Below are 18677 nucleotides of genomic sequence, written 5' to 3'. Positions count from 1 at the left end.
ATTCATACGGATGAGTAGACATGAAGCATACCAAACAAACAACAACAATAACAACAAACCCAGTTTGATCCCAACATGTGGGGTCTGGGAAGGGTAATCTTTACGCAGACCTTACCCCTACCTAATGCAGGTAGAGAGTATGTTTCTAATAGACCCTCGGCAAGAAGCGCAAGAAGAGGAAGAGGGAAGCAAGGAAGGAAAAAGATGGAAGAGAAAAAGGGGAGATAAAGGATAAGTAGTATCAAATAATAGCAAGGGAATACAATACCTAAGGCGAACAAAATCACATATCGTAACAAAAATCTAAGAATATAAAGGGATATGCACGCTACTAAGTCTATCGGTAAACACTATAAACTACCTACTAACCTTTTACCTTAATCCTCGATCTCTACACCCTCCTATCAAGGGTCATGTCCTCAGTGAGCTGAAGCAACGCTATGTCCTGCCTAATCACTTCTCCCCAGTACTTCTTAGGCCTACCTCGACCCCTTCTCAAACTCTCCATGACCAACCTCTCACACCTCCAGACAGGGGAATCAATGCTTTTTCTCCTAACATGTCTGAACCATCTCAGTCGCAACTCCCGCATCTTGTCCTCCACAGAGGCTACTCCCACTCTGTCCCGGATAGCTTCATTCTTAATCCTATCTCGCCTGGTACACCCACACATCCATCTCAACATCTTCATCTCTGCTACTCTCATCTTCTTCACGTGGAAGTTCTTGACTGCCCAACACTCAGCCCCATACAACATAGCAGGTCGAACCACCACTCGATAAAACTTACCCTAAATCTTAAAGGCACAGTCCTATCACATAGGACACCAGAAGCGAGCCTCCACTTCATCCATTCCGCTCCGATGTGATGTGTGACATCTTCGTCAATCTCCCCATCACCCTGTATAATAGACCCGAGATACCAAACAAATACAAAAATAATATATTTCAATAAAAAATGTGACATGAACTAATGTTGTTGGCATTACTACCAGAATGATAAGTTCTACAAAGATTTTTTTATAATGAAGTATGAGAATTGGTCTTTGAGAAGCACATCTAACATTCATTTAAATTGACCTCTCCATGAATGCTCAACAATTGAAGTGCATAATTAACATACCGTATGTTGTGTCGGGTAAGAGAAAAAGCATCACATTGAGTTCGAAACCTAAATAATGGTATTTTGGACTCAAAATTCCTTTATACAGTTAAAAAAAGTTACATTTCTAACTAAAATGCAGTATTATACTGCGTTTTAGTTTATCGAAAAGTTAGCCGTTAAAGGAAAACGTAGTATAATATCGCATTTTAATTAATAATTTATTTTTTAAATGTAAAACGCAGTATAATACTATGTTTTATTAAAACATTATACATAACGAAAAATTATTGCCAGGCGACTAAAAAAATAACTATCATATATTATTAAGAAAATTCTCCCGTAAAAATATGTTAATAGATGATATGTTTGTCAATTTTTTTAATTTTTACTAACTATATATTTACTTATAAAAAATATAACAAAGTAAGAGTGAAATAATATCCATGTAAGAAAAAAATTCGACAAAATCGAACCAATCCAAACCGATATAATTGGTTTAGTTTGGTTTTGATAAAAATCGAACTAACCCGGTCCATGTACACCGTACCCCTAGTTATAGTCTCAAAACATTTTATGCCTACATTTTATGTCATTGTTCTGGTATCTATTGAATTCCCCTTATGTACACAGTGGAAGCTTTAACATATTTGGAGAATGAAAATTTTGTATTGCAGACGTTACAGTGAATATTTCCAATGAAAAACATATTTTGCTCGCACCAAACCCTCTACAATTTATATTGATGAAAAGAGAAAAAAAAGTAAAATGCACAAAGAGGGATGAAGCGTGAGTGCCATGAGAAAGAGAGCGTACTTAGCTATGCCACGATATGTAGTGAGTCTTCGATTTTAATTAATCTTCCAGACATAAATGAGAAGGTGACTAGAAGACTTTATAGTCAATGAACATACACCTTCGTTCATTTTGTCAAAAGAAGATTAAAAAATGAACAGTCACTTTTCTTCATTAGTAGAGAAAATGAAATGGTGGATAAACACGTTATAGACAATGAGCAGTTACTTTTTTATTTTCTGGAATTAGTTAAACTTGAAAATAGAGTAAATAGCAAAAAAATGTGATAAAAGATAAATGGTTTTCCTAATCATATAGAGTGCGATGTCACATGGACTGTTATGTTTATAAATATATACATAAATATAGATTTCTTGCCCCCTATATTATATAAATATATAGATTTCTTGCCACCTGGACTGTTATGTTTATCGTTTGGACCATTAAAACTTTCTGGCTGAAATTAATTTAGACTTTATTATAAGGACTTCCATTGCAACTTGTCTTATAACCTTTACCAAAAAATTTGGAGAAAACCCCAAAGTCAGCTATCCAAAGACTTCTATCATATCTCTCCTCACCTCCTCCACATCCCTATCTAGAAGACCTTTGCTTCAATGGAAAATCAAAAGCCAATAATAATTCAAATATCTGGAAAAAAACCCACAAAAATTTCCCAAGATTTATTGCAACTTTCATGCCTTCCAGATGAAATTATCATTGAAATTCTCATAAGGTTGCCAGTAAAATCCCTGTTGAAATTAAGGTGTGTTTCAAAATCTTGGCTTTATTTACTGTCAAGTCCACATTTTATCAAAACCCAAATCAAATTTTCTGCTCAAGATGACAAAAATGTGAATCTTAGACTTGCTATAGTAGCTTCAGTATCAGGTTTAGTGGGTAAAATGAGCTCTATTTACTCTCTAGTGTGTGAAAAAAATTCTTCAATGAATGTTGCTAATCTTGATTATACTTTGAAAGCCCCTATTGGATCTGCAAAATTTGTGGGTTCTTGTAATGGATTGTTATGTTTAACAGCAGTGTCATTAAAAATGATTTTGTGGAACCCATCAACTGGAAAATACAAAGAATTTCAAGATTCATTTGTTCAAAGTGGTGTAAGTTATTATGTTAGATATGGGTTTGGTTATGATGGTAGTAATGATGATTATAAGGTTGTTAAGATCTTTAGTTTTCCTAAGGATGAGGGGAAATATGAGAATATGGTTAAGATTTATAGCTTAAGGGCTAATTCTTGGACAATGATTGAGGGGTTTAATAGTGGTTATGTGAATGCTCAATCAGGGGTGTTTGTGAATGGAGTTCTTCACTGGGAGGTAAGCCAGTGTCGCGATTCAGGTGCTTCTTCGGAGATTATGACTTTTGATTTGGCTACTGAGACGTATGGAGTAATGGTGTTGCCTCGTTGTGGAAATGGAAATGAAGACTTCAGTTGGATGTTAAGTGTTTTAGGTGGATGTTTAGTTGCCTGTTGCAACTATTATCCGGATAAGACTGATTTGTGGGTGATGACGGAGTATGGTGTGGAGAATTCATGGACTAAGTTGGTTTCACTCTCGTCACCCTTTGGTCGTATGGGTTATATATCACCTTTGTTTGTGTCAGAGAATGGTGACGAAGTTTTAGTGAAGCTTGGCACGGATATAAGTTTGTGCAACTCGAGGAATGCTTCGTACAGATCCTTGGATATTCATTCATCAGGTCGTTGTCTTCAAGTACAAGCAGTTACTTATATTGAGAGTCTAGCTTCACCTCATGTTGGCGATAAGTAATTAGCTTGGCAAATTATGACTTTGGATTTGGTTAATGGTTACTGTGACGTATGTGATAATGGCGTGGCCTAGTTGTGGAAATGGAAACTGTAATTGGATGTTAACTGTAGATAGGCCGGATTTTGTGATGAAGGAATATGGCATGGAGAATTCATAGACTAAATTGGTTTCTCTCGTCTCCCTTCGATCGTAGGGGTTATATTTTACCTCTGTGTCAGAGAATGGTGATGAAGTTTTAGTGAAACTCAGTTCAGATGCAATGTGTACTACTCGGGGAATGCTTCGTACAAATCCCTGAAGATTCTTGTATCAGGTCGTTGTCTTCAAATACAAGCTGTTACTTATGTTGAGACTTGAGAGTCTAGCTTCACCTCATGTTGGTGATAAGTAATTTAGCTTACACTAGGAAAGCAGATAAATTAATTTGCTTGTGCTCTTTCCTCAGATGGTTTATTAGTTAGGTTGCATCAGATGTTGTATTGTTGCATGTTTTATCTAGTCAAGTGGTTGGCAGAGTTATTTTTAATGCTAAGTTCTTGTTGTTCGGCTACTTGTCTTATACCCTCTTTGGCCAAGCTGGAAAAGCCATTTTCCGAAAGTGTTTTTTTCAAAAGTACTTTTGATGAAAAACAGTTTGTGTTTGACTAATTAATTTGAAAAGCACTTCTAAGCAGCAATTTGTGTTTGGCCAAACTTTTTAAAAGTGCTTCTAAGTGTATTTTTCTCAAAAGTGCTTATCAAAAAAGTGATTCGGGTAAGAAGTTACTTTTTTCTGGTTCTCCACAACTGCTTCTGTTTCTGCTTCTACTCAAAAACACTTTTTTTTTTCTTGGCCAAACACTTACAACTTTGGGAATAAAAATACTTTTCAGCTTGGAGAAGCTTGGCCAAACAGGCTATTAATCTTCTTTGAAAAGTTCAGACGCTATATTCTGTTCCTACTTGCAGGCTATCAAATTTTAAAATTGCTTTTTTATTCTGTTATAATTCTGGAAATTGAGCCAAATCCTGCCGTCCATACTCAGTTAAAATGGTTGATAGAGAGTTGGAAGCCTAAAATGGTTTAAAATAACTATGAGGTAATCTATGTTGCTCGGACTCTCCAAAACTGTTGCGGCACCCGTGTCGGATCCTTCAAAAATGCACTAAATTTGGAGGATCCGATATGCACTCAATACCATTTTTGAAGAGTCCGAGTAACATAAGAGGTAATCCTATACCTTCCTGTGAGTCTGCCAATGTAAATCCCTTGAGCTGGTGGTAAGATCGCAATGCTTAATGTGTGGATTAAATGTGCATGGCGTGGTCCCTACTCAGCCACAGATAAGAGCCTTGTATTTAAGTAGAGAAGGATAAAGGTGCGAGCTATAGTCTACTGAGTTTCAACCTCTCGAAAGATATGAAAGATCTCCCTCCAAACTGTACATACGACTTTTGGGGAAAGATTAAACACAAGCAAAATCTGTGCCACTAACCCTCGAGAATTTCTCGGTTATCCAAAAAAAAGGATCTGATTTACATGAAAATCGTAGTAACTAGATCTTTCTATTTTGATATTAATTTACCCATTGGTCCTTGTAAATGTAGTTAAATTAACACGTTTTTCTCAATCATAGCTTACCTAGTCAAGAAGTTACTTGAAGGCAATTACAAACAACAACAACATACCTAGTAATCTCCCACACCGTGAGGTCTGGTTGAAGGCAATTACAAAGACGAAAGGAAACAACAAAAAGCTTAGTTATGAGCGGCAAGGACTGCTGCTTAAATTGTCTTTTTCTTACCCATTTCTATAAATATATGATACTAATGATAGTGACAATCTTGATGCTAGCGACGATCTATTTTAATTAAGACGGCATAACAGAATCTATGCGCTTGTCATTTTCTTCATTTTGGGGTTGCTGCCGCCACATTAATCTAATGAGAATTTGCAAAAGAAACAGTGATCTAATGTTTTTCATCAGTATATAAGGACCTAAAAATGGCCAGAGTCATATGTGTCTTTTTGAGAGTATTTTCTGTAACATTTTTCTGCACTTCTTCCCCTATCTTAATATTGTGTCAAACCAAAAGATACCTACAAGATGGAAGTAAAGAACAACTATGTAGCAATAAAATCCAACATAAATGGTGCACCAGAAGAATCAGACTTTGAGATAAAAGTCGAAAACCTCTCCCTTATGGTTGAGCCAGAGTCTAAGGAGGTTATTGTCAAGAATCTTTTTTTATCAATTGATCCATATCAAATAAACCGGATGAAGAGCCAAAGTTCATCGCAAGCAGCAATCAGTTTTGCAGCAGCCATTACTCCTGGGGATGCCATTGACACTTATGGTGTGGGAAGAGTGTTAGTTTCTCATCGGCCCGACTTCAAGAAAGATGATTTGGTTGCAGGGCTTCTTACCTGGGGAGAGTACACTAGAGTAAAAGAGGGTTCGCTATTGAATAAACTTGATCCTCTGGGGTTTCCCTTATCCTACCATGTTGGAGTTTTTGGATTCAGTGGACTTGCAGCCTATGGTGGATTTTTCGATATTTGTAAGCCAAGACCAGGAGAGAAAGTTTTCGTGTCTGCTGCTTCTGGTTCAATAGGAAATTTAGTAGGACAGTATGCTAAATTACTTGGATGTTATGTTGTTGGCTCTGCTGGTAGCCAAGAAAAGGTAAAGTTGCTCAAAGAAACACTAGGTTTCGACGATGCATTCAATTATAAACAAGAAACTGACCTTAAGTCTGCTCTCAAGAGGTGTTTCCCTCAAGGGATTGATGTCTACTTCGACAACGTGGGAGGCAAGATGCTAGAAGCAGCAGTGGCAAACATGAACTCATTCGGTAGAGTAGCCATATGTGGGGTTATTTCTGAGTACGCGAATGCTAGCACACGAGCTGCACCCGAGATGTTGGATATAGTCTACAAGAGGATTACAATCCAAGGTTTCCTAGCAGCTGATCTTATGAAAGTGTACGCAGATTTCCTGTCGAAAACTGTTGAGTATCTACAAGCTGGAAAACTTAAGGCCATTGAGGATGTTTCACAAGGTGTTGAAAGCATTCCTTCTGCTTTTATTGGACTATTCTGTGGTGATAATATAGGCAAAAAGATTGTGAAAATTGCAGATGAATAAAAAAAATTCATGATTGTTGGCCTATTTATTCATGAATTAGCTAGTTCAAGGAGTGGACTGAATGAAGGGGAAAAAAGAGTCAAGAACTTACTTCCATTTAATTAGGGACGATTTCTTATCAGTGCTGGTAATACTGTGGGAATACACTGAGCATGTTATTATATATCTTATCGTTGCTTCTTTCAAGTTGTAATGCATTTGAACATTCATCTTCCATTTAATGCAATCAAATTGTTGTTGGTTTTCTTTTTCATGAATCCTTGATTGAAACTAACTTCGTCACCCTACAATAACAACCACAATTGCGCCTTTATCCCAAATTAGTTCGAGGCGGCTATGGATCTTCTATATCAACTCCGTTCTATTTGAATTCATCTCATTTCAATACCCAATACTGTCTTCTAAGAAAATCTGGGAATTCTCTAGTACTATAGATTCTCTAAATCTCACATCTATCCCAACGACAACATCAACTACACTTCAATCTTAAATAAGTTGGGGGCCGGCGATATGAATCCTCATTTCTTTCTGTAAGCTGAACTCATATCATCAACATTACCACACCTATCACAACACTGACATATAAATTCGTGACCTAAACCTGTTTCTTCTTTTTTCTTGTATCAAATGAAATTCCTAGCATAACCCAACTTATAACACATTAAAAGAAAAAGATTTCCTTCACACATTATAACATCGTCTTGCAGAGCCCAGCTGCTAAACATAGTGGAAAAGTACATCTTTAACGAGGACCTCAAGACCACCAGTCCACCACAAGGCAACAACAAACTCAGTAGTTTCCCACAAGTGAAGTCTGGGGAGGGTAAGATCTACGCAGTCTTACCCCTACCCCTGGAAAGGCAGAGAAGACCACACAAGAATAAACAAAATAAAGCATATGCTAGTAGCTTTTTTGTTTGTTTTTCTTCTTAATTATGTTTTCAAAATTCAAGGTCCTACCACAGTTCCTGGGGAGCAAAGAACATGCCAAAACTTACATTGGAACAACTTGCAGCACTTAGATTTTAAGTAATCAACCTAAAACCAGTTGAGCAAACAATCCCCATTTTGTAATTAAGCTATCCAACTCTGTCGTATAATCAAGTTTTTCTTTATGTCCTCGACGGGACATAATAAAGTTTTCGCTCACCTGGTTATTCAACAGCCTATCAAAATGAACTGAATTACTCCAGGAACTTTCATGAAGCTCAAGAGAAGATGATCAGTACACAGTTTATTAATGAATTCAAGAGCTATATATTAACAAAATCTTTCCTATTTAGCATAGATCTTTAGTGAATTCATTGATCTTGTAACAGCAGGGTGCATGATATGAATTGTACAGAAAAGGTAGAACATCAATTGAGCATGATAATAGTAGCATTGGTCAGTTCAACGTTGCTGTAGGCCAAGCACCTTACAAGATAAGTTAAGGGGCAGCCCGGTTCACTAAGTTCCGGGGAAGGACCGGACCACGAGGGTCTATTGTACGCAGTCTTACCTTGCATTTCTGCAAGAGGCTGTTTCCACGGCTCGAACCTGTGACTTCTTTGTCACATGACAGCAACTTTACCGGTTACGCCAAGGCTCCTCTTACAAGATAAGTTAGAATGTAAAAAATACAATGACAAGACAGTATGTTATCAATAAATCTGAGAACAGGGCCATTAGAAAGATCTTTTTCCTTCTATTTGCCTTCACACTGTAACCAGTCATAAGATCATTCAAAATGAGATGAAGCAAAGCTTTCAAAGTATGTGGCCACTTGAAATTCAAGAAAATCACCCGACAGATAACTGTGAAGTCGCTTGAATGATCCATTTCTTGAATTGTATAGTGATATCTCTCCGCCAAGCTTCAGCAGAACTTCAACACCATTCTCTTCCGCAAACAACGGTGAGATATAACCCCTACAATCAACGGGTGATGAGATGGTAACCAATTTAGTCCAGGATTTCTCGATACTGTACTCCTTCATCACCCACAAGTCTGCCCTATTTGGTTCATCATAGTTACAACAAGCAACTAAATACCCTCTTGAAACACCTAATGTCCAATAAATACATCCATCTTCATAAATAGGCAATGCTATTTTTTCGAATCTCTCTGCAGCCAAATCCAAAGTAACAATCTCCCAAGAAGCACTCAAACGATGACGATAACATTCTTCCCAATGAAGAGCCCCGTTTGCAAACACAACCAACTTTCCATTTATATAACCACTATTAAAACCTTGTATAGTTGACCAAGAACTAGCTTTTAAGCTATAAACCTCAATCATGTTCTCATATCTGCCCTCAATCTGAGTAAAACTAAAGATCGTCACAACCTTATAATTTTCGGTAGATGCATCATGACCACCTTCATGAAAAAGGGCAACCCAGTACACTAACCTCTCACTATGCGCAGGGTCCGGGGATGGGCCAGACTACAAGGGTCTATCGTACGCAGTCTTACCCTGCATTTCTGCAAGAGGCTGTTTCCATGGCTCGAATCCCCAACAGGTCACATGGCAGCAACTTTACCAGTTACGCCAATGCTCCCCTTCTATCATAATAAAGCATAAAATCACAAAATATGTTTAACTTTCCACTACATGGGTTCAATAGCATTAGTGTAAATGAGTCATTGCGTAAACAAATTAACCCATTACAAGAACCCAAAACCCGAGCCGAGGGAGACAAATATTTAGGAGGACAACGACTATGTTTAGACACAGTAAGAGATGAATTTTCACATGCGCGCTATGGTGTAAACATGACAAAATTTTACCACAGCAAGTCTATAATCAGTTGATTTGGGGTTCTGTTTGATAAAATTGACATGGGTTTTGTGGAATTCAGTACTTGAGAGTAAAGAAAGCCATGATTTATTTTGGGAAAAGGTCCAAATGTACGCATATACTTTTGAATATTTACTACATTTAACCTCGGTTATACTATTCGGTCAAATTTGTTCCTAAAGTTATACTATCCGGTCAAATTACCCCTATCATTAGCAAATTTTTAAAATTACCCCTCAATCCGTCAAGTAACCCAAAATCTCCCAAATTACTTTTATTTAAATCACTTGTTCTTTTTCTTGATCCGGTATTTTCAAAATAGCGTTCATAGTGTACACCACCCACAAGCCAATTGCACCACCCACCGCCCTACTCAAAAGCATGATGCACAAAGCATCTTGCGTTTAAACAGAGTATGGGAAACTGAGGAAGGGCCGCACCCCAATAGGATGCAATGTAGCCAGCCTAACCTAATGCAAGCATCAACCACTGATTCGATGGCTCGAAAGCGAATTCAGAATTTGAACTACCGATTTAATTTTTAAAGTTTTTAATATTGACTATATTTTAAAATTTACGGGTTTAGATCAACTATATGTTGTAATCTCAGTGAATTTTTATACATAAATTTATGCATCACGTCAAAATTATTGGATTCACGTGAATCTGGTGCTATAAGACTGCATCCACCTCTGGCCCTACTCTCAACTTTTTTTAACATTCCAAGCCTTTATATTTACGTCGGCCAATACAACAGTCAACAGTCCAAATGTAGCAACTGTATGCTATTTACAGAAGCAAAACTAGCAAAAAAACATGCCTATTCTAATCTAAACTTTTAATGCTTTAGGGCTTGTAGCATCTGTAAGAGTGATTCAGCATCATTTTACATGATCCAATCTACTCAATCAGCAGAACAAAAGTATATATTTAGACTTTTAATGATAAAATCAGCTGAGTAATCTAAACATCTTCTATTCATTTTTATCCAAATAGTCCACCAAATGCAAGTTGGTATCGCAATCCAAAATATATAATTTTTCTTCTATGTCTAATTCTGCCTCATTACTGGTTGCGCGCATCTCAACTAAATCCACAAGGTACCTCTTCTCTCTGTTTTCTACCAAAGAAGCTTCAAGGTATGTGCTGCCATTGACTTGGTTCAAGATTATAGATTCCTATTTCTTAGATTGGTTAATCAGGTTGATTCATTTTCTAATGTTTATATTACTGTAAAAAGATAATGACAAAAAATAACATAACATAAGCATAGCTCCTACATACATTGCAACGGGCAAACTTCAATAGTCCACACAAAATTCATGTGCCATATCTGTAGCATGCCGCCTCCACCACTGGTCTCCAAATCAGCTGGTCTCCAAATCAATGAACAAACTTTTATGGATTGGTGATCCAACCCGGTAACGAACTATCATCTGACCATTCTGAACTATAATCAGATCCAGTTACGATAAGATTTTCATTATGACGATTCCAGTCGACACAATGGATACCAACATTATGTGCTTTGTCAACCTGTTGAGCAGGTTTATAACAAACTCGAGCATAATATTAGGCGTGAATCATCACCAAGGCTACAAAATTCCTGTGAACATGAAGGGTGAAATTGAACATCTTTAACAGTATCCTTGTGACCTTCGAAGGTACCACGTGGAAGAACGGAATGAATATTCGCAGACTTAATTGACAAGTTCAGATCAAAATATACCGTTAGCGGGAGAAATCACCAAGGGCCAATGACACACGGTTCGAAACTCGATAGATAATGGTCCAGCCCTTCTATTCTTCTCGACTTAAATATCAGGTTTATGTCTACGACAGAACTTGAATATATACATGAGGTGCGCCTAACCCATACATCACAAGCTAAACTCTTACCACTAGACTAAAGCACCGGAAGCAATTAAAGAAGCTAAATCAAACAACAAACAGAGGAAGCGCTACACCTAAGCGTCATCTGCACGTTCATCTGCCACGATTTCCATGTCACTGGTAGTCATTCTTCTTATTGTTAGGGATATAGTAGATATGCCCTAGATCCAATATCATATTTCATGATTTGAACATATTTTTGTGAACGTTATTTGATATAAAATATATATGGCATTTGATATTCTTTTATCATATTTATTATTAATTGTTTGATTAATTTGATAAGGTCCTTGATTAAATTTTGAGACTTGTCATCGTGATAGAGATGATGATAATGAGAGAAAAGTCTCTTACAATTTAATCTAAATTTGTTCTTGATCGTAGGATTATTAATTTGGACATTAGTAATCCGGTTAGATCAATATTTATGTGATCGTCTTTATGGGATAAAGATTAGTTGATCTCATTAACTAAATCACATAGATAGATGATGCATATAGAGATATGATCATTGAACCGACTCATTGGATAATTCCTAATGGTTAGAATTACCATAAACTGTCAATAGGATATTCTCTTGAAGAATGTGATGTAAGAATTTCCTTTGACATGAGATTGTCATAGTAATTGACAAGTTATTTGTTGTGATTTAATACTAGACACCTATGGACCTAGGGCGATAGTTGAAAGGATATTGGGTACGATTGAATACTTGTAGAATTAGTGATTGATCAAGATGGAATCTGTCAACTCTTGGTAATGAGTTTAAGCTCCATGTTGTCATGAATTATAAACGACCAAATTAAAACTTTGGCTAGGGCAATTGAATGAAAGAAGAAAAGAGTTTCTTAGGTCATTCAATGGTCGATTATATTTGACATGAACACATAGTTGGTCGCCTATTAGGATTTGACAATTGAACCATATCCTAGGGTGATCCAGAGCTATAAGGACAGAAGGAATTACTACATTATTCTTCTACGGGTTCTTGAGAGTAAATTGTATACTTCATGCTATCCGGTCGTTAAGGAGTGTTGCTAGACGCCACCCTTGATTAGTATATTGATATGATCAATTTACTACCGGTTTAGTATTGAACCTATGGGGTCACACACTAACGAGTGTTCTGATCTTTGCTAAAGAATTAATTAACTTATTATTTGATAATTGAATTAAAGAATTTAATTAGTCAAATAAATTTAGTTATTACACTACTAGAAATCCGGTAAAAAGTGACCAAAGTTGGTCGATTATAGGCCTAAAAGCGACCAAAAAGCGACCAAACATGCCTGGTCGCAATATTGCTGGTCCCTTTATTTTAGGGACGAAAGTTGGTCGCTAATTAGTGACCAACTTTGGTCTCTAAGGTAAAAGGACTAAATATTCTGATTTTGACTTTAGTGACCAACTTTGGTCGCTATATTAATTTAATAATATAAATTTGGCGACCAAAGTTGGTCTCTACATATGAAATATGTTGTTTTTAATTTATCATTAATCATTAGAAAGCGACCAACTTTGGTCTCTAATCCAAATATTATATTTTAAAATCTGGACAATAGAGACCAAAGTTGGTCGCTAAATTCAAGAATTTAATTTTTTTTTAAAGATAAGCGACCAACATTGGTCGCTATATTTCCAAAAATTGTATTTTTTTAATAGAAATCTGGGCAGGTAGCGACCAAGGTTGGTCGTTATTGCCCAGAAAATTATTATTTTTTATAGTGAAATGCGACCAAAGTTGGTCGCTTTTCTTGGTATATTCTTACCAAACATCCTAAACAGGCATTTTATGCCAGCAACAACAACAACAACAATTAAAAGCAACAATCAATAGAACTAACACATTAAGCTAACAAAACTAAGTTAACGCTTATTACAAGCCCATTCGAACTAAAAAGAACTAACACAATAGAACTAAATTTTTTTGTCTAGTTCAAAGTATATAAAGTACTCAAGGAGTGTTCTTTCAGCATCCTCGTCCGAAAGTTGGATTGCCTCGCCCGATTCATTAGGTGGTTGACTGCGTATGAATTCCCCCACGTCAGCTGCATGTGAAGCGAACCTATATGAAAAATTATATATATTGAATTAGTATTTCAAAATTTATATAAAAGTAAATCAAAATACTTAATGAAAAGTAAAAAACTTACATGTATATAGTCGAGGCTCGACCCTCCTTTCTGAATCAGTCTCTTTCTTCTTCTTTACAATACGAGTTTCATTGAATAGCTCATCTTGCTTCATTGGCATCATAAAGCTGTCTAGTGGCTTTGGTGATTATCCTCGTGGTACTATTACTCGGGATGAACTTGGATACAGAGAATAACTTGGATACAGTACCTGACAGGGTGTGTCTTTGATCAATTGTTGATCTCTATAGCTACAATGATAATGAGAAGGCAACGACATGTGTTTCAAAATAGTGATGGTATAGGTAGGATTTAACATTTCCTAAGTAGATAAAAGAGGTTATAGAGGAATTCTCTACTTCACTTTCCAAGAGGAAAAGAAGTTTGATTGATAGTGACAACGTTGATGAAGACGGAATGTTTTCCGTTGGTCATGGCAGTTCCCATAAAGCGGGGATCATAAGACTCTATGATGACAAAGATTATAGGAAGTTTTGTTCTAAACTTTCTTCCAAGTTTGATCCGTACAAGCTTAATATGATATTGGTGATATTTCTTCGGATTCAGACAATGATTTGACCGACAAAAGTATGAAAATGCTCTTAAAAAGAATTAAAGGTAAAATGTTTTTCTTGGTAGAGAAGGATGCTGAAAAGTTTTTACCTTTAATTCTTTTTAAGAGCATTTCCATACTTTTGTCGGTCAAATCATTGTCTGAATCCGAAGAAATATCACCAATATCACATTAAGCTTGTACGGATCAGACTTGAAAGAAAATTTAGAACAAAACTTCCTATAATCTCTGTCATCATAGAGTCTTATGATCCCCATTCTATGGGAACTGCCATGACCAACGGAACATATTCCGTCTTCATCAACCTTGTCACTCTCAATTAAACTTCTTTTCCTCATGGAAAATGAAGTACAAAATTACTCTATAAGCTCTTCTTTTATCTACTTAGAAAATACTAAATTCCTACCTACACCATTACTATTTGAAACTGTAACGACCCGACCGGTCGTTTTGAGCTACGCCGCGTCATTCAGCAAATTGAGGCCATGAGCGGCTTCATCTCAGGTATATTGACTTGTGTGTACGGTCAGAATTAAAATTCAGGAAGTTTGGAGTCAAATCTAAATGGAAATTCTCATTTTGAAAGCTTAAAATTGAAGAAATGAACTAGGATTAGAATTTTGAGTAAACGACCTCGGAATTGAGATCTGAAAGTTCCAGCATGTTCGTATGATGATTTCGGACTTGAGCGTGTGTCCGGATTTGGTTTTGGATAACCCGTGAGCATTTCGGCGTATATTGTGGAAGTTAGTATTTTAGAAGAATTTCATAAATTTGGGTTGGAAGGCATTTCAGAGTTATAGATGTGTGTTTGGGATTCCGAGTCTGGGAATAGCTCCGTATGGTGATTCTGGAGTTGGGAGCGCGATCGGAAGTGAATTCGGATATCCGGAGGTCATTTTGAAGTCATTTGGCTAAATATAGAAATTTGAAGGTTTTTGAGAAAATTCGACCGGAAGTGGAAATTTTGATATCGGGGTCGGAATGCAATTCCGAAAGTTGGTACAAGTCCGTAATGTCGAATATGACTTGTTGCAAAATTTGAAGTCATTCGGACTAGTTTTGGTAAGGTTTGAGACACTTAGTCTCTTTTAAGGAAGCTTAAGTTGGAAAAGTCAACCGGATATTGACTTATGTGTTAGAGGGCTCGAAATGTGAATTTTATGGTTCGGATAGCTTCGTTAGGTGATTTGGGACTTATGAGTGTGTCCGGAATATTTTTGTGATGACCGGTGTAGAATTAAGCTTGAATTGGCGAAGTTAGTATTTTGGCGAATTCCGGTTGATAGGTGAGATTTTGATCCGGGAGTCGGAATGGAATTCCGAGAATTTCTGTAGATTTGTTATGTCATTTGTGATGTGTGTGCAAAATTTCAGGTCATTCGGACATCGTTTGGTCGGGTTTTGATCGAAAGTGTATTTTCAGAAGTTTTTGGAAACTTAGGCTTGAATTCGATGATGATTTGATGTTTTGATGTTATTTTGGGTGTTTCGAAGGTTGGGACAAGTTTGAATGATATTGTGGGACATGTTGATATAATTGGTTAAGGTCCCGAGGGCCTCGGGTGGATTTCGGAAGGTTAACGGAATGAAATTCGGACCAAAAAGAAAAGAAAAAGCTGCAGAAATTTCTGCTGCAATTTTCTGATTCGGGGAGCCTACTTTAGAAGCTCATATCTCGGGATATATAAAGAGTTATATGGTGTACAACCTATCAAATTAAAGATCTTCGAGTCTAGTTTCTAAATCTTCAATCCGTTTGTCATTTGGATACTTATACAAGACGTTATGGGTGTTTAAACAGAAGGTGTCCGACAAGGAAGATTTTTAATAGGATGTACAACTTGTATAGCACAAGTGCAAGCTACAACTCGACGAAGCACGGGCAGATTCTTTTAAACACGGATTTGGCTTATTTCTTTCATTTCTTTCATTTGACTTGGATTATTTTGGAGAGAATTTCAAGGGGGATTTCATCAAGCATCAAAGGTAAGTTGTTTCTACTTATTTCCAAGTTAAATACATGGATTAGAGCTGAAAACTCAAGTAAATTATGGACAAAAATGGTGGTTTAGAGCTTGAAACTTAAGAGAATTAAATGGTGATTTGAGGGGTCAAATGAACTCCGATTTTTATGAATTTGATATGTATAGACCCGTGGCGAGATAATGGTCGTGTTGATGTAAAAAATTTCTGAATTTTGAGACGTGGGCCCGGGGCTCGGGTTTTGCTAATTTCGGGATTTTCGACATTTTTCGAGTCTTTTCGATTGGGTTATATTCCCTTAGCCTATTGTAACGTATTTGTTGTGGTTTTGACTAGATTCGACGCGCGAAGAGGTCGATTCAAGAGGAAAGGGCATTGCGGACTAGTCTACGGCCGGTTAGAGGTGAGTAATAGATGTAAATGCTGTTCTGAGGGTTTGAAACCCCGGACTTTCACATCGTAACGCTATATTGAGGCGTGACACGTACTCCATGGCGAGTGCGGGGTCGGATACTATTGGGGATTGTGACTTGGTCCATCCTGTGTGATGTTTATACTATACTGGTGATTGATACACATACTTCATTGATATTACTGGGCTTGATGCCATGTTTGGGGCCTTGTGCCGATTTGTAAAATCCTTCGAGGATTGATATTACTGCTTAGCATGATTTGCATATCATTTAATTTCAGTCCAAGGTTTTAAATGTTGTTTTGCAAACTCAGCCATAATTCTAAGTGTTGAAAACTTAAATGATATTTTTAAATGTATTCCGGGCTGGGAACTTCTGTTTTGTAAATGCCCAAGGGGCTTATTATATTATTTTCTGGACTGATTATAAAGTGACTTGAAACAGTGGTAACAATGACACTGTGTGATATACTTGAAACAGTGGTAACAATGACACTGTGTGATATACTTGAAATAGTGGTAACAATGACACTGGATGATATACTTGAACAGTGGTAACAATGACACTGTATGATATAAATTGGTCAGGTAACAATGGCTGATCGGTCAGGTAACAATAATTGACCAAGATATTGCGCTTGGGCTGTAGGATCCCCTCCGGAGTCTATACACACCCCCAGTGAGCGCCGTCGACGATAAATAAATATGGATGGCTCGGGCTGCACGCCGCAGTGGGTACTGGAATGTACCATCATATGCATTGCATTGCATTCATGCATTTGTTCATTATTTGTTGTTGTGATATTTCTGGAGATATTTATCTGCTTTTGCTGGTGCTATCTGATCCTTGAGTGTTGGGGCCCGAGTGGCTGACCAGGAACGAAGATATTGCCCGAGGGGCGGGTTTCTGTGCATAGTGACACCGATGGCTGGAATTATTTTGCAACTGTTAAAAAGATTATTTTCAAAAGAGGTTTAAAACTGAGTCAGATATTTTATAAAGGATTTTCATGGAATTACTGTTTTCAAAAAGGGTTGTACCGTCTTAGATAGCATGATGAAGTGTTCTTACGTGATTTCTTATCGCTCAGTTATTATTTACTCTTATTACCACTGAGTTGGAAGTACTCACTTTACTCCCTGCACCTCGCGTGCAGTTGCAGGTACTGTTCACCCGGTAGCGGGTTATTAGCGGACTGAAGGTATACTATTGTAGCTGAGCAAGGTGACCGTCAGCGTTCACGACACCGTATTTCTTCATTGATTCTAAATTCCATTCTGTATATTGCTGGTCTTGTATTAGTATTTAGATCTTTAGATGCTCGTGGCTTGTGACACCCCGATTTCGGGCTGAGTCGGGATGGTTTCCATTATTCTATCATGTTTACTTCGCACTTGTGATTATATTATCTGCGAATTAGACTTATTCCTGCTAAGTAATTATAAAGAGATGTATTGTTTTGTTGTTGGCTGGCCTTGTCCCCACGAGAGGCGCCATCACGACCGGGTTGGGATTTTGGGTCGTGACAAGTTGGTATCAGAGCCTAGGTTACTTGGTCTCACGAGTCATGAGCTGGTTTAGTAGAGTCTCGCGGATCGGTATGGAGACGTCTGTACTTATCCTCGGGAGACTGCAGAACCTTTAGGAAAACTTCACATTCTTGAATTCTTATTGTGCGTCCTCGATTCAGCTTGAAAAGAAACTTTTGAAATTCCTTCCGCGTGATCGTATGCACCAACAGGCGCTCAGTATCAGATGTGTCTCGATGGCTTTTGATTCCCCGATCGAGGGGCGAGGTGTAATCTCTGTGAGTTTGAAGTTAGACCAATCAGGAGGACTTAAGGCCAAATCTTTGCCAATGGCTTGAGCACCGAGGTGCTGATTTTGTGAGCAAGTGTTTTGAACTCATATGTTCATTATTGTCCTTGTTAGCCGGAATGGAGGTTGGATATCCACGTGATGAGTATGTTAGTGTTGCGAGGTGTATTTGTACGACTTGGTAGTGGCGAAGAAGCCTACTGGATAGTAGATGAACTGTTAAGTGATTCGTTTCTTATTGTGATTTGTTGAGTAGCCCGAG

General features: G+C 37.3%; 4 protein-coding genes across 4 annotated transcripts; 2 read left to right on the top strand and 2 right to left on the bottom strand.

Moving 5' to 3' along the window:
* Positions 1–391: 391 nt before the first annotated feature.
* LOC138891048 (uncharacterized) lies at positions 392–706 on the bottom strand. Its single transcript, XM_070174031.1, has one exon. The coding sequence runs from the start codon at positions 704–706 to the stop codon at positions 392–394; it is 315 nt and encodes a 104-aa protein (XP_070030132.1).
* A 1700-nt stretch (positions 707–2406) lies between these two features.
* On the top strand, positions 2407–4215 carry LOC104243894 (F-box/kelch-repeat protein At3g23880-like). The gene has a single exon (XM_009799167.2). The coding sequence runs from the start codon at positions 2514–2516 to the stop codon at positions 3687–3689; it is 1176 nt and encodes a 391-aa protein (XP_009797469.1). The 5' UTR covers positions 2407–2513; the 3' UTR covers positions 3690–4215.
* A 1414-nt stretch (positions 4216–5629) lies between these two features.
* On the top strand, positions 5630–6963 carry LOC104243895 (NADPH-dependent oxidoreductase 2-alkenal reductase-like). The gene has a single exon (XM_009799168.2). The coding sequence runs from the start codon at positions 5777–5779 to the stop codon at positions 6815–6817; it is 1041 nt and encodes a 346-aa protein (XP_009797470.1). The 5' UTR covers positions 5630–5776; the 3' UTR covers positions 6818–6963.
* Positions 6964–8537: 1574 nt separating this feature from the next.
* On the bottom strand, positions 8538–9098 carry LOC104243896 (F-box/kelch-repeat protein At3g23880-like). Its single transcript, XM_009799170.1, has one exon. It carries the CDS (start codon positions 9096–9098, stop codon positions 8538–8540), a length of 561 nt encoding a protein of 186 aa, XP_009797472.1.
* Positions 9099–18677: the final 9579 nt, after the last annotated feature.

Source organism: Nicotiana sylvestris, chromosome 1 (genome assembly GCF_000393655.2).
Source record: "Nicotiana sylvestris chromosome 1, ASM39365v2, whole genome shotgun sequence".
Taxonomy (NCBI): Eukaryota; Viridiplantae; Streptophyta; class Magnoliopsida; order Solanales; family Solanaceae; genus Nicotiana; species Nicotiana sylvestris.
The sequence above is the reverse complement of the archived record's forward strand: the minus strand, read 5'-3'. Positions and strand labels throughout refer to the sequence as shown.

Coding starts and splice junctions, on each gene's coding strand:
- LOC138891048 (XM_070174031.1), bottom strand. CDS start 706: ATGAGAGTAGCAGAGATGAAGATGTTGAGATGGATGTGTGGGTGTACC.
- LOC104243894 (XM_009799167.2), top strand. CDS start 2,514: ATGGAAAATCAAAAGCCAATAATAATTCAAATATCTGGAAAAAAACCC.
- LOC104243895 (XM_009799168.2), top strand. CDS start 5,777: ATGGAAGTAAAGAACAACTATGTAGCAATAAAATCCAACATAAATGGT.
- LOC104243896 (XM_009799170.1), bottom strand. CDS start 9,098: ATGATTGAGGTTTATAGCTTAAAAGCTAGTTCTTGGTCAACTATACAA.